A 15,223-nucleotide genomic window follows, 5' to 3' on the forward strand; every position below is an offset into this window, starting at 1 on the left:
ACTTTAATAGTCATAATTCCATGGCCAATTTAGTTACTAAAATAACTTTAGTACCATTTTCATGTTTTGCAAATATTTATATGGACACATAATTTTTTTTTAGATTCAATAAAAATAAAATGTTGATTTGGGATACTTACTAAGACATTTTTCCTATATATTTAATAACACATGCTAAAGTGTAACTTAGTCTTGAGATTGAGTTATGTTTGAAAAAATTGTTTTAATTATTACATTCATAATCAACTAAAATATTACTGATCTCTACCTTTCTGAGCTTTGTATTTCTCTCAATCCCTTTCACGTGTTGATTCAATCACTTTAATATTTCTGTGAGTTTTTAGAGAAAGAGCGACTCTTTTCTCAGCATAATCATCTGAGTTACATATGTAAATTAGTTGGTTGGTATTAACATGTAATTGAACACAGCAGATCCAGTTTGAAGCTGGTCCAGTTTTTTCTTACTTTTATATAAGAATAATTATATTATTATTATAAGGTTAAAGAAATTTATTATTTTTAATATGCAAGCAGGAATGCCTTAGAAAAGATGTCACAGTCTATGAACGGTTGAATGAAATCAAGATATGACAAATAATGCTATGTCTAGTTTATTTATTAAAAGAGATTGTGCTAAGAAAATCAATCAGGCCAAACAGATCAGATTGGTTTTTGTAAAACAAATTATTTTGCAACATTTGTTGAAAATTTTTATAAACGACAAAAAAACAAGACAAAATACTTTGAAAATATGACTGTATCATGTGAAGATAAAACTCACTTTTACAAAAAGTATATTTGAGAAAATATCCATATTTTCTAAGCGGTAAGGATCAATATCACGTAATTTCATGAACACTTCTACTGCTTGATCAAAACCTATAATAGAAAAAAATATTAAAAGAAAGATGAAAAGATTTCAAAAAAAAATAATTTAACAAGAAATACATGTTTTTTTAAAAAGTAATGAGACAGATTTTATAACTTTTTTTTTCATATAAGTCAATACTCTGCTCTAGAATAAGAGTTGCTCTAGAATAAGAGCTGCTCTAGAATAAAGGTTGGTTTATGTCTATTGATATTAGATTTGAAGAAAACAAGATTTTAGATTCACAAATTCGAAAAGACAAACCTAAAACAAGTTGGGGTTACATTAGCCAAAACGTGAAAGTAAAAAGCAAAATAAAAATAATCAGGTTTAATGATTATTAGACATAAAATCTTTAATTATGTTTCAAAATAGTGATTGCTTTTTGTTTCAATTAAAACTGAAAATTCAAATTTTATAATTCTCGAAAAAGAAGTAGAAGTAAAAGAATAAAGATTGTACATACTGCGACTGTTATCATGAGCAATAGCTATTTGAGCTTGAATATATGTACAGTTGGCAAATCCATTATCAACGAATGTTTGGTAAATTTTCAGGGCTTCATCAGTATGCTGCAATTCTGAGTACATATGCGCCAAAAATAAATGCTTCATCCAATGATTAGGTAAAGACAAAGATAAAAGCTGAAATGAAAATCAAAAATTTTTTTTTCATTAATAGAAAAATAAATTTCCTTGATAAATTCATTTCAAATTTATTGCATCCAGAAAAGAAATTCATTTCAAATTTATTGCAACCAGAAAAATACATTTCAAATTTATTACAATGAGAAAAGAAATTCACCTCAAATTTATTGCAACCAGAAAAGAAATATATTTCAAATTTATTGCAACCAGAAAAGAAAATATATTTCAAATTTATTGCAACCAGAAAAGAAATTGCATTTCAAATTTATTACAACCAGAAAAGAAATTGCATTTCAAATTTATTACAACCAGAAAAGAAATTGCATTTCAAATTTATTACAACCAGAAAAGGAATTCATTGCATGTTTATTGTAACCAGAAAAGAAATTAGAAGGGAATGACAAAGGAATATATTAGGTTATAGTCAGCTAATGTACTTCTTAATTTCTGGCATAGTGCTACCAGAAGCGGCGACAAGGAAAATCAGCTCTTTGATTTTTATTGTTCTTCAGTATTTTTATTGATTCATAGAAATAAAACAGAAGAAAAGGACATTATTGAAAGGTATACAATAAAAATTAACAAAATTATACAAATAAAATTAACACAGTTATTCTTTTTTTTGATAATCATCTGCAAGTGGAGAATCAAAACCAACTATTTGGAGAATATTATGTATTGGATATGTTTTATCATGTTTGAAATTTTGTTATTTTGATTTCAATAATTTTATTCTTATACTTTAATAAACATATTTATTATAAAATTTCAAATAAAATAAAAACTTATTTTTTAATTTTGTTATTAAAATTGCAAATAAAGACTAATTGTGTTATTGTTATTTTTGTATAATTTTGTTAATTTTTATTGTATACTTTTCAATAATGTCCTTTTCTTCTATTTTATTTCAGTAAATTGATTCACAATAGAAATACTGAAGAAAAATACAAGTGAGGAAATAATTTGCCCTGTCAACCCTTCCGGTAGCGCTATGCATGAAGTTAGGAAGTACATTAACTATAATCATTTATTAATTATATTAAAATTTCTTTTAAAACGATTTTTTATTTAAAAATATTTGTGAACATATATACACTTTGGTTGAACTCACAGTTTCTTTGTCTGGAATCAGAGTGTTTAGTTCTTGCCATGCACCCCAATGAAGGGGTTCTTTGTGTACAGCTTCTAATAAAACATTTGTGGCTTCTTTTAAAAGATCTAATTTCTTCAATACAACTCCATATCTGAAATTTACAAAAGATAAATTGTTAGAAATTTTAAGTTATGACTGAATAGAATTTTAAATGAAAATGATTTATTCAATAGTATAAACATAAAATATATTTATCTTTACAATGCAATTAAGAGAGGAAGTTATTTTTAGAGCAGTTTTTACAAAAACAAAGCAAAATTCTTGACAAAATGTAAACTAAGCTTTTCTCTCAAATGATCCTAGTATTAATGTCACAAATAGAAATATAAAATTACAATTTGTTCATTTGCCTCTTTATGCATGTCTGCAATAATCTCATGGCAAAGTCCCACAAAATATATAATATGAATACATAAATCAAATTCTAAACATTTCATCAGCCCAACAATTCCTATGTAATTTTTTTTTATTATTTCTGATTTAAACCAGTTTATTCTTAAAATGATTTAGCTATTAAATTTACAAGTGGATTTTTTAAAACTAATTTTTATTTGATCAACTTGGACAAATATAGTTATGTAAAAGCTCAAAATCATTTCAATTATGCAAATACCATAAATGGATCCCAAATTATAAGAATTTAAAGTGTCAAAATTTGTATTTTTTATTGAACATTTTCCTTTAAAAAAGTGGGCCATCCCATTATAAATTATCAAATATTTATATATTATACATAAAAATAATTCTAAAACAATCATCTTACTGTATAAATTTTTAAATATTTTTAGTTAACTTTGATCAATCATATTTTTGGTTCTAGTTGTACCAAAAACTCACATCATAAAACACTAAAACTGGTTTAGAGCAGTTTTTTATTTGCCTGTGAATAGCCTGTGAGTCTTACTATTCAATCAAACCTAACCCTATGCGTTTTAATCAGAATGCAAGATATTAAATATAAAAATATTTAATATATAAAAGGAAATGTAATTTATATTATTAGAATACTAATTTTATTCTCTTTCCATCCATAAAAAATGTTCCACAAATAAGATATGGCTTGTTTAAGTATGTTAGGTGTGAAATTTTGCTGATGTCTAATAAAAAGATATTATTGGTTTTTAATGCTAATTAATGAATTCTTTTGAACTAAAGTATTTTGTTTAAAAAGTATAAGAAGCTCTCTAAAAAAATAAAATCGAATTATACACTGGTAGATTTAGTTTTTGAAATCTTTCTTGCCTATAAAAGTACATGAAGAGATATTTTATACCATTATTCTGAAAATCAAATCACTCCTTCATTCTTCTCTTTAGAAAAGTAGTTAAATCTAAGGATTCCACCATATCTTAATAATTAAGATTTTTTCATTAATTTAATCATTTTCATTTGTACAACTTTTAATTTTAATATTAAATCCCAATTCCTATGTCTAACTGATCAGGATTGAATATAATCTTCCATATGAGGTTACATTAAAGTTTTAAATATTTCAACAACAAAAAGATTTGCTCCCTTAAAATAACATTTATAATCATACAACTTTTTATTTTCCTTTAAAATGTAATTAAGAAATTTAAGTTAATCATAAAAATTTACTCCAAAGTAAAATTCTTCATTTACTTTTTTGTTTCTCCTGTTTACTTTGTATTCATCTTTAAGATTTCTCTTTTTCTCTCTCTATACTAGAACTCTCTCTCTCTGTATATATATATATATATATATATATATATAGATAGATAGATAGAGAGAGAGAAACCCCTTTCTCTCCCTCTCTCTGCATGTTGGTCTCCAAAAAGCAAAGACATACAGTGTACTTTAAATATAAATGCATTCACACTTACTATTTGCATGTGAACATAATGGAAGTTCTGCATCTTAGCTGTCCCTTTCAAGATGCTAATATTACTTTTCTAACACGTTACACAATTAATCTATTTATGAGCGTTAGGTTTATTACATATATCTGAATAGCTCAATGGTTAAGATGTTTAGTTGACAATATCAAGGATGCTGTTAAAGTAAACTCTCCTTAATATGATATTGCATATGATGCTATCCCACACTAACCCAGACATCACATAACACTGTTAGTATATACAAAATTATTAAGCCTGAAGTTATTAAAACTTCAAATTCCTAATTAAAAAAAAAAATGTCTACATACAGATATAAACAGAATCCATCCAATTCTTTTTTCCTGTGCTTTGTTGACAGTTCTGTTTTGAGAACTTTGATTCTTGCTAAGTCATCATTTGTAACTGATACTCCCATGCTTGCTGTAATAAAAGAAAATATTAAGTTTAAACATTCATATAGAAACATCACTTTAAATTTCAGAGTAAATATAAAATGATAGAAAGAGGTTTATAAAGTTCATAATTCAAATTTCTTAGGTAAAATTTATAAACAAAACTTATGTTAAAATGTCATCAACTAATAATTCCTACTAATAGAAATTATTAAAATTAAGAAATTTATTTAATATCTTAAAATTTAAATGTGAGAAAATATGCAAATAAGACTACTTAACATTAGCATAAAATGCTGTAATGTTTTGAAATCTTCAATTCTTAGTTTACTTTGAATCAATACGTATCCCAAACCAGTCAGTTCAGTGTGTTAAAATGAATAAACATCAATTTCAAGTTGTGATAAATCATTCATTCTTTGGATTTGGATGCAAACAAACTTTAATCTTTTCTTATTATAAATGTACAAGAATGTGGTAGTTTGTTTGAAGCATTGTGCGTAGTGTGAAATGAGTTGTGTTGAAGGCTATATCAATGCGGTTCGTAGGGAACAACGTAGACACGAGTTAGCATATAAAAGAATGGCAATATTAGAAAGAATTTCCAATAATTTTACATATATTTACCAACACAAGATGACAGATGTTGATATCCTGAATTTTCGAGAATAATATCTCTTCTTCAGGGAAGAAAATAAAAAGAAATGTATACAACTGTTTGGCGAGGCTTTGTCTGTTTTATTTTGTTTATTTATTTCTGGAAGTCAGTGTCACTGAATGGCTGTCAAATCAATTTTCAGAATATGAGTTTTGATGGATATTAAATATTATTAGGAATCATTGTAGCTTTTTTAAAAATTATTTTTAATTAATTTTTTATTAAAAAGAAAAAAAAAAAGCTATCATTTATATATACAGGGTGACCTCCCCAAAAAACGGGCCCCAACTCTAATTAGGCCCCGTTTCTTAGTGTTTTGTCCGAATGAAATGAAACCTTGGTCATAACTAGTTTAGTATATTCAAAACATCACATCAAAACACTAGGGTCTTTGGCCTTTTTTCTCCGTTCTACAGCATATGTTCTAGATGGCCTCCATTTAGCTGCGTGCATTTCTTGAGGCGCAACACGAAGTTGTCCATGACGTTCTTACAGACCAAATTGGTAATGGCTCTCATCTCCCTGATGGCTTTCTTGAGTTTCCTGATGGTTCTGGGTTTCCCTGTGTAGACTCTGTCCTTAAGATAGCCTCAAAGAAAAAGATCTGGGGGGGGAGTTAGGTCCGGGCTATGGGGTGCCCACTCAAAATCAGTCTTGAGACTGATCACTTGGCCTCCGAAGTTCTCTTTCAGCCAATCTCGGGACAGGTTTGAGAACTTGCTCCATCCTGCTGGAATCAGAACTTGCTTATGAGCGACAGGTAAATGGTCTGGAGTTCACTCTTGAAGGTTTTGAAGACCTCCACATACCACTCCTTGGTGACTGTCATCGCTACGCCAGATTCTTTGATAAAGATTGGTCTGCTGATGCCTCTGGCCGAGATTGCAGCTCACACCGTGCACTAAGGAGAGTGCAGGGGCTTGGTGGCTACTTCATTGGGTCTGGAGGACCCCCAGAAGACATCTGTCTTGGAGTTCGCCTTTCCATCAAGATGGAAGTGGGCTTCATCTGAGGTCCAAAGGAGGTTAAGGAAACTTGGTGTCTCCTCTATCTTCTTGAGCATCTTGACTGCTATAGCCCTCCTCTGCTTCTTGTGTGAGGGTCTGCAGCGTCTGTATTCTGTATGGGTAAGCCTTGATATCGTTCACCAGCACTCTCCTGCAAGTCTCACAGGACATACCAAGAGACTGACTTCGCTTACACGCAGAGCGTTTCGGACTCTGTTGGAGAGACTCTCACTCTTTCGACCAGCTCATACAGATATAAACTGTTCGTTTATTGGGACGTCCCGAGTGGCTTGAATGGTTCTCTCTGGCAGCGTTGAGGTTCTCCACGGTCCCATACTTCTCGAAGTGGTCCACCCAGTTCTGAATTTTGCTTTTGGATGGAGCCTTTTCACATTCAAACTGACGCATGAAACTGTCCTGGGTTTTCTTAAATGAGCCTGTCTTGTAGTAAAATTTAACACAGTGTATTCTTTGTCCCAGCTCCCACTGGGGTCTTGGTGTACTCACGGTCATTGATTCTGCCATGTCCTGTAAAATAAAGGCAATCGGTGAATGAATAATGGAAATATCACATAAAGTGTACATGGGGCCCATTTTTTTTTGGTCACCCTGTATTAAAAAAAAAAAAGCTGCAATAATTCCTAACAATACTTAATATCCATCAAAACTCGTATCCTGGAAATGGATTTGACAGCCAGTCTGCGACACTGACTTCCAGAAATCTCTACTGTTATATAAAAGTCATTTTGTGTGTGCGAGTTCCTTCCACGTCAGTTCCAAAAACTATCTTTTAGATATTTCGCACAAAGCTAATTTATATGTCTGGCAATGTTCTTAGATTTATTTTGTACTTTCAATTCATCCGATAAGTATTGAAAATCGAAAAAAAATCCAATCCTTAAAATAGTCTTTCTTTCTTATAGATGAAAAGAAAATTTTGCAGTTTTACGTTACACCAGCCAAGGAAGATAATAAAATCACATCAAATCATCCCTTTTCAAAAAAAAAAAAACAGAATTATTGTAATCTGGAGATATAACTCAGTGGTAGAGCATTGACTACAGACTGAATAATCTCCTGTTCAAACTTGGGTGTACCTCAACATTTTATTTTCATTTTTTCTTATTAATGTGTTCAATTTATAATAAAAGAGGTACCATTTAATGTATTTGCTTCCCCATTATATGGTACCTCTTTTATTGTAAATTGAGGTACCATTTAAAATCGCCGCAAATTATTTCTTTGTTTACATATTTTAAAGCTAAACATTAATCAGAAGTGACTTTTCCAGGGGGTTCCTCACCAAGCCCAAATACCAGCTGACGTGATAAAGTAAACACAGACAGAATTTGATGCACGACATTATCATTATTATTTTTAAATGTTTTTTTGTGTATTAGTTCATCAGGCAAATTATTCCTCATAATATATAATATTCAATAAAGGATTGATTCTATAATATTGCATATGCAATCAGCACAAAATAAAATATGTTTAAAACATATTGCAGCACTGGGCATCCAGCTAATAAAGAAATAAAAAATAAAACAGACAAAAGAAAAACCTCACCAAACAGTTGTATACGTTTTTTATTTTCTATGCTGAAGAAGAGATACTACTCTAAAAAATTAGGAACATCAACACCTTCCACGTTATGTTGGTAAATAAACGTAATATAATTAAAAATTATTTGAAATCCCTTCTAATAATCATTCTTTTATTCTCATGTCCACAGTTTTTCTTACAAACTGTATTGATATAGTCTTTATAAATGTAGAGTTTGTTCACGTGTCATTAATAGTTTTTTTCGGGTTACTTCAAGTTACTAGTTTCAGTGATGGACTAAATAGTTTTTTTTATTTTTTATGTTGATGTTTTTCAACTTAATACACACGATATTGTGTATATCTATGCATATAAAGACAGTTTCGTCTAAAGAACGAACCACTCATAAATATAATGATATAGGGTTTTAAACTGTCTTTCACAGAAAAAAAACTTTACTGAATTAAATCTTTGCCATATCAAATTGTTTTGAAGTTTTCTTTTATTGATTTTAATAATAAATCAATAAAAGAAAACTTCAAAACAATTTAAACAAATCTAGCTATAACTATATTACAAAGATTCAATGTGTTAGCTGTTGAAATAAATTGTACGTAAACAACCAAAGTTGTGCTTATATGTTTTTTTTTTTTTTTTTTTTTTTGAGAGGTCATGGGATTTTGTTCAATGTTTAGGATGATTTGATCTAAGAATTATTGTTTCGTTATGATTAATTTTCATTCACCACAAGATAACATGATACATTTGTAAGGATTTTTTTTTACTTTTTAAAGCTAGCAGTTTTAGTTATACTCTAAAAATTGACTTCTGTACACAAGACAGCAAATTGTCTAATTTCTAATTGAACTTTAAATAGTCATTACAAAAATAAATTTGTTATCATTGTTTATGTTCTGCAAAGATCTATGTGTCCACATTAAAAGTTTTTAAATATAATGAAAATAAAACTTTGGTTTGGGATATCTAATTACAATATATAAAAAAAATTTAAAAAGTGCTTACTAAAAGAATCCGTCATATTATATGATCTTCTTTTTTCATCTGCCAAATACCTGGCATACATGTACAAGAAATATGTCAGGTTGCTAGTAAATTCACTTTGTTTTAAGAAATGAACAGCTCTTAAATATTCTTTTAGGTCAAAGTAACTTTTTGCAAGCATATAAACATCATATTCTTGTTGGAAATCCTGAAAATAAAATTGACAAGAAAATATTAATTTTTTTTTTTTTTTTTTAACCACAATAAGTATTCAAAATTGTACTAAAATAAAAATAAAAACAAACAAATAAAAATTCCATTAGTTTTGAAATGATTTAATATAAATGTTGGTACTTGTACAGTTTAATCAAGACATTAAAAAATGAAAATATCGAAAAAAGTTTAAATTGTACGTAATGAATGAAGTAAATTGTACGTAACGAATGAAGTAAATTGTATGTAATGAATGAAGTAAATTGTACGTAATGAATGAAGTAAATTGTACGTAATGAATGAAGTAAATTGTACGTAATGAATGAAGTAAATTGTACGTAATGAATGAAGTAAATTGTATGTAATGAATGAAGTAAATTGTACGTAATGAATGAAGTAAATTGTATGTAATGAATAAAGTAAATTGTACGTAATGAATAAAGTAAATTGTACGTAATGAATGAAGTAAATTGTACGTAATGAATGAAGTAAATTGTACGTAATGAATGAAGTAAATTGTACGTAACGAATGAAGTAAATTGTATGTAATGAATGAAGTAAATTGTACGTAATGAATGAAGTAAATTGTACGTAATGAATGAAGTAAATTGTACGTAATGAATGAAGTAAATTGTACGTAATGAATGAAGTAAATTGTATGTAATGAATGAAGTAAATTGTACGTAATGAATGAAGTAAATTGTACGTAATGAATGAAGTAAATTATACGTAATGAATGAAGTAAATTGTATGTAATGTTTGATTGATTGATTGGTTTTACGGCATATCAACCTATGTGGTCATTTAATGGTGGAATCCTTTTTTTTTTTTAAAACTATATTTTATGGGGGGGGGGACTTTTTCACCTTTCCTCCCTTTTTTTATAAAATTGAACTAAGAAATTAAATGTTGTATTTATACATGGATGTGTATATTTGGGTGACTTTAAATTTTCTTATATAAATTTACTTTCCTTAGGTATGCTAGATAGAATATTTGTTGAGTTGACCTTTTCAAAAAGGTCCTCCATATTGCTTTCTGTATAATATAATTTTCTAGTTGGGGCGAGGTCATCACACCCAACTAGGATATGTTTTACTGTGAGTGTCTCCTGGCATGGGATGCACTCTGGCGCCGATTCTCCATTTAGTATATAAGAATGAGTAAAGTTGGTGTGTCCTCTGCGCAGCCGAGTCAGTATCACATCTCGGCGTGATCTCTTGATGTCCGGACATCGTTCCTTAAGTTCAGGTTTGATTGAGTATAATTTGCTGCCCTCTTGCTGACTCCACCGCAGTTGCCATTTTTCCTGTATGTATGCTTTTATCTGGGGTCTAAGATCAGTATGTGGAATCTTAAAATTGTCAGTTGGAAGGTGAGAAGATCTTTTTGCAGCTGTATCTGCCCTGTCATTGCCTTTGATCCCCACATGGCTGGGGATCCAGACAAGAATAATGTTTTTAGTAGTTGAAAGGATATTGATTTTTTCTATTAATCTTGTTGTTAGTGGATTTTCTTGTTTTTGATTTTGTATAGATAATAGGACTGATAGAGAATCTGTGAGAATGATGAAGTTTTTAGTGGTTTCCTCTGAAATTATGTTGAGTGCTAGATCGATAGCTATAGTCTCTGCAGTAAATATAGATGCTTCATTTTGAAGATTTCTCTTCATTGTGGTTTTATGGTACGTTGCTGCACATCCAGTGTGATTGTTGCTTTTAGACCCGTCTGTATAGATAAAGGTGTAGTCTGAATATCATAATTTTAAATGTTGAAGTTCGTCGTGGTATTCAATAGGGTTTGCGGTAGATTTGAACTTTTTGTTTAGGTTCAGTTTTATTTCTACTTGTTTCATGGTCCATGGGGGTGTTTTAGGTAGTATGAAGTTGTGAATGCTGGAGATTGGAATTTTCGATTCTTCAATGCTTTCCTTCATTCGGAGCCCAAAAGTTTTGATAGTTTTTCCTCTTATGTTGAAGAGTTCTTCATATTTAGGATAGAAGGTACATTGGCAGGGTTGTTTGGGCAAGACTTCAGTTTGAGTAAATATTGAAGGGCTAACTTTTCTCGCCTTAGATCTAGTGGGGGTTCATGTGCTTCCGTGTATAGACTGTTCACGGGGGAGGTTCTGTATGCTCCTAGGGCTAATCTTAAGCCAGTATGGTGAATAGGGTCTAGGCTTTTTATATATGATGTTCGGGTTGATCCATATATGAAACAACCGTAGTCTAGCTTTGAGCGGACTAGTGCTCTGTAAAGTTTAAGGAGTGTTTCCCTGTCTGCACCCCAATCGGTATGTGCTACCACTCTCAAAAGATTTACAGCTTTGTTACATTTTTTTTTTCAGATAGTTTATGTGTGGGATGAATGTTAACTTTTTGTCAAATAAAATCCCTAAGAATTTGTACTGATCAGTAACGGGTATGGGCATTCCTTCCATGGTTAGGACAGGATCATTATGCATGTTCTTTAGTTTGCAGAAATGCATGCATTTCGTTTTTCTTTTGGAGAATCTAAATCCATTCTCTTCCGTCCATCTCATTACTTTGTTTAAGCACAATTGAAGCTTCCTTTCTATTATAGATATATATCTAGATCTACAGCATATTAGGAAGTCATCCACATATAGGGAGCAATCTACCCCAGGGTTAAGGTTTTTTACAATGTTGTTAATTCGGATACTGAACAGGGTCACTGACAGTATACTTCCTTGAGGTACTCCATTCTCTTGTTCCTTCAAGTCCGAGAGAGCTGTGCCAACCTTTATTCTGAACCGTCTATTTTTTAAAAAATTTTCAATAAAAATTGGCATTCTGCCTTTTAGTCCAAGCGCCTTCAGATCCCTTGTAACACCGTACTTCCACACAGTATTGTAGGCTTTTTCCATGTCAAAAAACACTGCTGTTAAATGTTCCTTCCTTACAAAGGCTTATCTGATGAAGGTTTCAAGTCTGACTATGTGGTCTATTGAACTTCGGTTTTTCCTGAATCCTGTTTGAAATTCTGTAATAAGATTCTCTGTTTCCAGGAACCAGATTAGTCTTTTGTTTATAATCCTTTCCATGGTCTTACAAATGCAGCTTGTTAGAGCTATTGGCCTGAAATTCAATGGATCTGAGACGTTACTTGATTGGGATTGGATGTTTGAGTTTTCAGATTTGGGGATTGGTATTATTGTGGCCTCTTTCCAGATCTCAGGTACGTTTCCACTGGACCATATAATATTGAAAATTTCAAGTAGGTATTTCATTGAGGTTTCTGGAAGTTTTTGAGGATTTCATATGGAATTTCATCGGGCCCTGTAGCTGTGTCATGGGATTTGGTTAGCGATTCTTTTAATTCAGGCAAGGTAAGAGGTTGGTTGTATTTTTCAGCATTTTGTGATTTAAATAGAATTTTCTTCTTCTCTTCCTTTTCTCTAATCTTTTTGAATTTCTGTTTGTCTGTCACATGATGAAATTTTTGATAAATTATCTGCCAGGTTATTGGAAATGTCTTTTTGATCGGTGTATATTTTGTTGCCTTTAGAGATGTGGGATATTGGTGTACTACTACACTTTCCTTCTATTTTCCTCATCATGTTCCAAACTGTTTTTGCCTTGGTATTCACATTAATTTTGGATATATAATTTCTCCATGTTGTTCTTTTGGATTCCTTTATGATCCGTCTGGCTTTTGCTCTGTTGTTTTTGAAGAAATCCAGATTTTCGCTTGTTGGGTACTTTTCGAATTTTCTCAAGGCAGCTCGTCGAGCTCTGGTGGCTTTTCTGCATTCTTTTGTGAACCAAGGTTTGTTGTGATTGTTGGTTTTGGTTTTTTTCGGTATGGTATTATTTGCTATGTTTGTGAGTGTTTTAATGAAGTAATTCAAATGGTCATCTTCATCTTTCTTTTCGATAATTAATTGGTTTTTGCACTGTTCCTGGAAGTCTTTCCAATCCGCTTTATGTAGGTTCCATTTAGGTGTTTTTTGTTCAGTACTAGTACTTAGACTTTCCAGGATGATTGGGAAATGATCACTCCCACAGGTGTCATTGTGTACTTTCCAATCATAGTCCATATATATGGAAGGATCACATAAGGTAAGGTCAATGGCTGTTGCTGGGTACATATAGGTGTAGTTTTGATTATTAAGGAGGCATAGATTATTTTTATTTATTATGTTTTCTATTTCTTTTCCTTTTTTATTTGTTTCTTTACTTCCCCATATTACATTGTGACTGTTGAGATCTCCTAGTAGAAAAAAGGGTTTAGGGAGTTGTTTTATTAATTGAGTTATCTCAGTTTCGTTGATTGTATCTTTTGGAGGGATGTAGATTGAGCAAAGTGTTATAGTTCTATGTAGAGTCACTGAAACTGCAATTGCTTGCAAGTTTGTGTTTATATTTATTTGTCTTTGAGGGACTTCATTCTACACGAGTATTGATGTGCCTCCAGAAGCTCTGTCCGTATCATTATTTATGTAGTTGTAAGATGCGTAGTGTTTTATGTTGATGGTATTATTTTCTTTCAGAAAGGTCTCCTGTAGACAGACAAGTGCTGGGCTCATATTTGTTATTAATAATGTGAGTTCATTTTGGTTTGCTTTTATCCCTCTGATATTCCATTGTAATATTTTGTTCATCATTTGGAATTGTGTTCAACTTCCATCGTCTCCAATCCCTCAAATCTATTTTCTGTCGGAGTCCCTGTTCGAGATATAGATCGGGATCTTTCTTTTCCTGTTTTTGCTTGTTTTTTTTTTTGTCTGAGGGGATTTTTCATTCTTTTCTGGCTTGTGATGTGTTTGATGGTTGTTCGGTTGTTTTTGTAGAAATGGTTTGTGGTTTTGTTTCTTTTTGTGGTTCAGTAGTGTCTTTACTTAATATTATCCTTGGATTGGTTGCAGACATTGCACTATTCATTTTCCTCATTTCTTCTAATAGTTCTTTCATTTCCTTTATTAGTTTGCTTAAGACATCAATTTTCTTGTCAGTTGTATCCGTTACATGTATATGACCATTTTGATTGTTGATTGGAGTAGTTTTTTTAGTTGCATCTGCATATGTTTTAGTTTCAATGATTTTCCTGGCCTCTGGGTAGGATATATTCTTTATATGTTTTAGTTTGGTCACTTCTTTTTCTCTTTTCCATATTTCACAATATCTAGAGCCAGCGCCATGATTTCCAAGGCAGTTGGCACACTTGAAATCTTTTCTGCAGTCAATGTGTGGGCCGCTTTCTCCACATCTCCCACACACTGGTAATCGTGTGCACCGATCTTGATGGTGTCCAAACTTCTGGCACTTGAAGCATTGGAGGGGGTTTGGAATATAAATTTCTACATTTATTTTCATATATCCAACTTTCACTTCTTTGGGTATGGTGAGGGAATCAAAAGTTAGTATATATGTATTGGTATCGATTTTCTCACTGTTTATTTTTTTTGATTTGAATTCTACGAACATCCAACACATTCTGTTTCTGTAAGTTTGTCTTGATTTCCTCCAAGGGACAAAGTGCAAGTTCGTGGCTTTTCACTACTCCTTTGCAGGTATTTAGGGTTGGATGTCTGTAGCATTTGACTTTGATGTTTTCAAATAATTTTAGTTTCAATATTTCTTTAGTTTGTTCTTTGTTATGGGTTTCTATTAGTAGGCTACCGTTAAATTGTTTTTTAATAGACTTTGGTTTTAGAGTTTTAAGATTTTTTTCAATTTTAAAAAGTGATAGTTTGCTCAAAAGAGTTTCCTCCATTGATTCTATTACTACGAATGTTGACTTCCTTGGTTTTATCGTCTCTTCCTCAGAGCTACTGATGTCAGAGACATCAGAGTGGGTTCTCTTTGGGTGGTTGGGTGGTTTTTGGGAGGAATAAGCCATATATTTTGTTTTCTTTT

General features: G+C 31.1%; 1 protein-coding gene across 2 annotated transcripts in view; it reads right to left on the bottom strand.

Annotated features, from left to right (window-relative positions):
* Positions 1 to 15,223, bottom strand: part of LOC145246000 (cell division cycle protein 23 homolog) — a 78,112-nt gene that overhangs the window by 34,328 nt on the left and 28,561 nt on the right. The window contains exons 3-7 of one of the 2 annotated variants that reach the window (XM_080107797.1): positions 9,153 to 9,339; positions 4,836 to 4,947; positions 2,627 to 2,759; positions 1,335 to 1,512; positions 782 to 879 (exon numbers count right to left, since the gene is read on the bottom strand). In XM_080107797.1, the coding sequence (XP_079963923.1) occupies positions 782 to 879; positions 1,335 to 1,512; positions 2,627 to 2,759; positions 4,836 to 4,947; positions 9,153 to 9,339 (708 nt within the window). The remainder of the gene's footprint in view (positions 1 to 781; positions 880 to 1,334; positions 1,513 to 2,626; positions 2,760 to 4,835; positions 4,948 to 9,152; positions 9,340 to 15,223) is intronic. The other variant, XM_080107798.1, reaches the window with a different exon arrangement.

Source organism: Euprymna scolopes, chromosome 23 (genome assembly GCF_053919585.1).
Source record: "Euprymna scolopes isolate OS-2025 chromosome 23, ASM5391958v1, whole genome shotgun sequence".
Classification (NCBI taxonomy): Eukaryota; Metazoa; Mollusca; class Cephalopoda; order Sepiida; family Sepiolidae; genus Euprymna; species Euprymna scolopes.